Below are 6,000 nucleotides of genomic sequence, written 5' to 3'. Positions count from 1 at the left end.
AATCATTTGTTGAGAAGGCACATGCACTGACCCCAGGAGCTTAACAATTTAGGAGAACAAGACGAGAAGAATGCTACTTTGGCTATCATTTCTAGGTTTTATTCACGTCATTCTTGCCTGCTAGTTTTTTTTTTACCTTTCATGTAAATCTTTTGGGAAGGTTTGGGGTGTTTGTGATTTGTAGATTTGGGTTCAACTTGTATTTGACTTGCTCTTGTGGTAACTAAAGGTTACAACATAGCTTCAAGGTTGTCATGACAACTGGTAAAATAAAGAGCTGATTATCACGTTTGTTACTTCCCTTTTATAGGTGAGGGCCTGGGACACAGGGCAGCAGACTGGGATATGCAGAGAAGAGTAGCCTAATTGTCAAGTCTAAATCTAACAAAAACAGTGTCCCAAGATCATGGCATATTTCCCTGGAACTGGAAGAACTGATCAAGAAACACAGCTAGGTTGGTATAATAATGTGTGGGTAGAAATGGGGAGAAGTGAAAACAATTTCTTTAATGTTGTGTTTGCCATTGTAGCATATAGAATTCTTGCTGTTTTTGTATTACTTGTTCCTTTTGATGTTCCAATTTGTGTATGTACTATGAGTCCTATTTATATCTTTACAGGTTTGGGGTTCCTGACATGTAGCTGTTCTTTAGTAAAAGAGAGCTCTTTCTCTTTGATAATAGCTGTAAATTTACTACCATCTCATATATTTAGTTATTTCATATTACTAACTCCTTTTCTTAGAAACACAATCCATTAGTCACTCTTTCCTTGTCATTTTATTATACCTGTTTTCTTAGTGTTGTACTTATTTAAAAATTAGATACTTGTAAGGCTTAGGCAGGATGAAATTTTGTCTATTTATTCCAAATATACATATGAAATCTTATTACCTGCCAAGAATACTAGCAAACGTTGAAAATTAAAATGAACAGAATGGAGGTAAGATTCCCTTGTTCACTGGCCTGCTTCATATTTTTCTGTTATTCAGGCAATTTGTTTTTTTACTCTGTTCTGTCTTTAATCACTGCTTCTGCATTCACCCTGAATTTACTCAGCTTTAACCACCATCTTTTATAAACTTTCAGGTACCCTGGGAATTTTAACAGTGGCTTTTAGGACATCTTGATACTAGCCTGAATTCTGCTGCTATCTAATTATGTGCCATTAATCTCTTTGGAATTTTATCCAACTGTAAAACAGAAATGATTTACCTACTTTACAAGATAACTATGAAAGATAGGCTATTTAAACCTGCATTTATTCATAAAGTAATTTCATAAGTATTTATCAAGTGCTTATGAGTACAGAAATTGTGTCCAGGGAGATATTCTGAGGCACCTCATTTTTTTTTTTACTTAAACAGAAGGGCAGAGGAATCTTGGCTTTGCCACTTAGTAGTTGTAACTTGAGTAACCCCTCTGGGCTTTGGTTTCCCCCTGTGAAAAATGGGCATTGTGATGGTGCCTACCTCAAAGAATTATTGTAAACTTTAAATGCAATCACCTATTTAAAGTGATTAGGACAGTACCTGGCACATAGTAAGTGTCCAAGAAACAGTAGCTATTATTAATCTGTCTTATATCAGGAATGGGGACTCCACATCATCTTCATGTCTGGGATTTAAGTAATCTGATTCTGCCTAATATAATCAAGTTTGTCTTATTCTATTCCCAGAATGAACAAAGAATACATATTTATTATCTTACATGTCATAACTTGTCACGAACTATCTCAAGACTGTCCCATTATTTTAAGTTCACCACTGGGTAGCTGAGCAGGGTTAATGATTGAACCAATCCAGATAAGTATGTAAAAACAGGCCGGGCGCGGTGGCTCAAGCCTGTAATCCCAGCACTTTGGGAGTCCGAGACGGGCGGATCACGAGGTCAGGAGATCGAGACCATCCTGGCTAACATGGTGAAACGCCGTCTCTACTAAAACATACAAAAAACTAGCCGGGCGAGGTGGCAGGCGCCTGTAGTCCCAGCTACGCGGGAGGCTGAGCCAGGAGAATGGCGTGAACCTGGGAGGCGGAGCTTGCAGTGAGCTGAGATCCGGCCACTGCACTCTAGCCTGGGTGACAAAGCAAGACTCCGTCTCAAAAAAAAAAAAAAAAAGTATGTAAAAACATTTTGTAGGCCAGGTGCAGAGGCTCACACCTGTAATCCCAGCACTTTGGGAGGCCGAGGCGGGTGGATCACCTGAGGTCGGGAGTTGGAGACCAGCATGACCAACACGGAGAAACCCCATCTCTACTAAAAATACAAAATTAGCTGGGAGTGGTGGCACATGCCTGTAATCCCAGCTACTCTGGAGGCTGAGTCAGGAGAATAGCTTGAACCCGGGAGGTGGAGGTTGCGATGAGCCAAGATTGCGCCATTGCACTCCAACCTGGGCAACAAGAGCAAAACTCTGTCTCAAAAAAAAAAAAAATTGTTATCTATAAAGTGTTATGATTATTTTAATTAACAACTCCCATTTCACTAGGTTTATTTGCCTTCTCAGCCAGTTCTCTATATGGTTACTAAAATGTGTGGTTTTACAAAATTATTAGCATGGAGTTAAGATTTTAGTACTTAGTGTGGCTCATTAAGTGATGGTTAAAATTTCTAAAACAGCAGTTCTTAAAATGATATGAGCCATGGCAGCATTCTTAGAAAGTATGTAGCTTCTAATACTACCTGAAATGAAAACACTGATTTGCATAGATACTAAATTCTGAGATATTTGTTTTTTAAAAAGCCTCACTGCTTTAACTCAAATCTTTGTAAATTAGTTGAGGTCTTTTTTATATGAATAGCTGTGAGGAGCCAGATTATATATAATGTAAAAACACACACCGAGGCAGGCGCGGTGGCTCACGCCTGTAATCCCAGCACTTTGGGAGGACGAGGCAGGCGGATCACCTTCGGTCCAGGAGTTCGAGACCAGCCTGGCCAACATGGTGAAACCCCATCTCTACTAAAATACAAAAATTAGCCAGGCGTGGTGGCGAGCGCCTGTAATCCCAGCTACTCGGGAGGCTGAGGCAGGAAAATCGCTTGAACCTGGGAGGTGGAGGTTGCAGTGAGCCGAGATCACGGCCAGAGCGAAATTCCATCTCAAAAAACAAAAAACAAAAAAACTGTACAATTATGGTTTAAAATAGAAAGAAACCACACTGAAAACAGTAATTCATTTGCCAAATGAACTGTTAGGTTAGCACCTTAGCAAGACCCTTTGGGAACAAGTGGCCTCTAAGTACTTCGGTAGCAGTATCTTTTTTTTTTCTTTTCAGACTTTTGCTTTTCTAAAATTACAAAGGTGTAGTGTGTCTGCTGTTACAGGATGGAAAAATGCATCATAGGAGGTTGGAAGCTTGTTGGCCTCAGTCATAAAGGGATAAGAAAATTGAGAATTAGGCATAGGGCAGAAAGGACCTCACCCCTCCCAACGCTTTCATTTCTAAATAATGCTTAAGGAAACCATGCCAGGGTTTGTAAAAGAGTAGAGGCACAACCACGGGGAGTGGGCATTGGGGAAAGAGGAAGGAGGTGACGACGTGGGGATAAAGCGGCTTCTTAACTGCGCCTGCGCCCCTGGCAAAGCTGACAGAGGAGCGTGAAGTGACGTCATTGCCTGCGTCACAATACGCGTCATCTGACTGGAAGCGTATCGCAGGCTCTGAGGGGCGGAACCCAACGGATGGTCAAAGGCGGCAGATTGTAGTTTTTGTTTTGGCCGGAAAGGCTTACCATGAGTTGCCAGGGCTGAGATGGAGAAGGATTCGCGGCGGTGACAGATTAAATTCCCCAGTTACATTATAGACTTGGAGGTGGGGGATCTTCTCATCGTTAGAGGCCCCGATCATGGGAGATAGGCGGTTCGGAGCCAGTCCTGCCTAACTTTGTGTTCACTGATGTTAGGGATGCTAGGGCTGCAAAGGTGGGCACCCCTACTCGTCTAAGAGCTTTCTCCTCTCTTCTCTTTTTCCCCTTTGCCTCTCTCCTTACATCACCTGCCCACTAAGTCGACTTGTCCTTGTGTGAACGGCAGCCGGAAAGCCTTGAGAACTTATTCCTCGACCCGGACATGGCACAGGAGAAAATGGAAGTAGGTTTCGAATCGCTGCCGAGTTCCACTACCGCAGACAGCAACATTCCGAGAAGAGTCAACAGTGCCCCTTTGATCAATGGACTTGGGTGAGCCAGGTTGAGATACTGAAGGAGGCAAGCGGGTGGGGAGGAGGTGTTCGGGAAAGTGATTTCCTATAGAATTCCCGTCCCTTTATTTGTTGAGGTTCTGCAGGTATCTCCCTTGTTCCTGGTGTCCTGAGATCCCACCCTCAACCTTGGGTGGGGGTAGTGGGACGGGCTGACCTGAGGGAGAGCGCGTACCCACCCTGAGGTTGACAGACATCTGAATCTGAACATCCTCCCCTGATAGTCCACCCGGACCCGAATGCAGCAGCCAATTGGTGTGGAGCACGGCTTTTTTCTAACTTCACCCCATTTCTTACCCATTCCTTTGAAGAAACTTAGCATCCTCCCCCACTCACCCCCAGATCTTCTGCCATGACTGTAATATTTGTCATTTCAGCTGCTTTATCACCTCTGACCTTCACCTCCAGCCACTTGAATGGAAATGGTTGTCAAGCAAATAAACTTTGGACTTTTTTTACACCTTTTTTTTTTTTTTTTTTTTTTTGAAACAGAGTCTTGCTCTGTCGCCCAGGCTGGAGTGCAGTGGCACGATCTCAGCTTACTGTAACCTCCGCCTCCTGGGTTCAAGCAATTCTCGTGCCTCAGCCTCCCTGGTAGCTGGGATTACAGGCGCCTGCCACCACACCCGGTAATTTTTTGTATTTTTAGTAGAGACAGGGTTTCACCATGTTGGCCAGGCTGGTCTCGAACTCCTGGCCTCAGGTGATCCGCCCACCTCAGCCTACCAAAGTGCTGGGATTACAGATGTGAGCCACTGCTCCTGTCCTACACCTATTTTTTGTTGGCGCAAAAAGTTTTGGTACCACAGAAACTTGATCTCCTAAATTACACATTCTCACTGGGTGATACTTCCCCCAAGCGGGGAGAAAATAGTTCTTAGGGGAGTGTGAAAAATTTTTACTCTTTTTATGTATAAAGCACAGATATACATACAGTCTGTACACAGATATATAGTATATATGTGTTATTAAAATTTCACGGAGGGGAAGCAATTGGGGAAAAAAGGTCTAAAAAGGCTTTTTAGAGGGTCAATAATGAAAAAATAATTTAGAAACACTGCACTAAATGATGGTTAACTGTATTTCTGAAGATCTGGGATTACTAAATCTTGTTTCCTTTTTTTGTTTTTTAAGACGGAGTCTCACTGTGTCGCCCAGGCTGGAGTGCAGTGGCGTGATCTCGGCTCACTGCAACCTCCGCCTCCCGGGTTCAAGCGATTCTCCTGCCTCAGCCTACCGAGTAGCTGGGACTTCAGGCACCCGCCACCACGCCCGCCTAATTTTTTGTATTTTTAGTGGAGACGGGGTTTCACCGTGTTAGCCAGGATGGTCTCGATCTCCTGACCTTGTGATCTGCCCGCCTCGGCCTCCCAAAGTGTTGGGATTACAGGCATGAGCCATCGCGCCCGGCCTAAATCTTACTTAAATTAGACTTTTAAAATGATATTTTGGATCTCACATTTCAGTATTATAATGTTTTCTAGATATCATAAAAATGTCTGAAAAATGCATTCACTACATACATTGCTAACTTTGCTCCTCACCTTTTGTGGCATCATACTGATTGATAGTTGTAATTCACAGTACTATAGACTTCTCAGGAAGGGATTCAGAGACCAGCTTTACCCTCCTTGTTTAACATATGAGGAAACTGAGGCCCATAAATCTCCAAAATGACATGTTTAGTGGCAGAGCCAGTACTAGGAACCTCTGTTTCCTGACTCCTAAATGACTGTTCTGGCCACTACTAATGAATAACTAAGTTGATTAACTAAATAAATGCAGCTTTTGGGTCA

At 43.0% G+C, this 6,000-nt stretch overlaps 1 protein-coding gene across 37 annotated transcripts in view; it reads left to right on the top strand.

Moving 5' to 3' along the window:
- Nucleotides 1-299: 299 nt before the first annotated feature.
- The window catches only part of PABIR3 (PABIR family member 3), a 121,447-nt gene continuing 115,746 nt past the window's right edge, over nt 300-6,000 (top strand). For 25 of the 37 annotated variants that reach the window (XR_011618313.1, XR_011618316.1, XR_011618319.1 and 22 more), the window contains exons 1-2: nt 301-455; nt 4,013-4,184. Coding sequence is in view for 30 of the 37 variants with exons in the window: in XM_071088863.1 (XP_070944964.1) it covers nt 407-455; nt 4,013-4,184 (221 nt within the window). In the remaining 7 variants the exon portion in view is untranslated. Of the gene's footprint in view, nt 456-3,643; nt 3,928-4,012; nt 4,185-6,000 lie in introns of those variants that run through there. The other 12 variants (XM_071088864.1, XM_071088867.1, XM_011740983.3 and 9 more) reach the window with 4 other exon arrangements.

The sequence above is a fragment of the Macaca nemestrina genome, chromosome X, assembly GCF_043159975.1.
Source record: "Macaca nemestrina isolate mMacNem1 chromosome X, mMacNem.hap1, whole genome shotgun sequence".
Taxonomy (NCBI): domain Eukaryota; kingdom Metazoa; phylum Chordata; class Mammalia; order Primates; family Cercopithecidae; genus Macaca; species Macaca nemestrina.
This window is presented reverse-complemented; position numbering and strand designations above follow the sequence as displayed.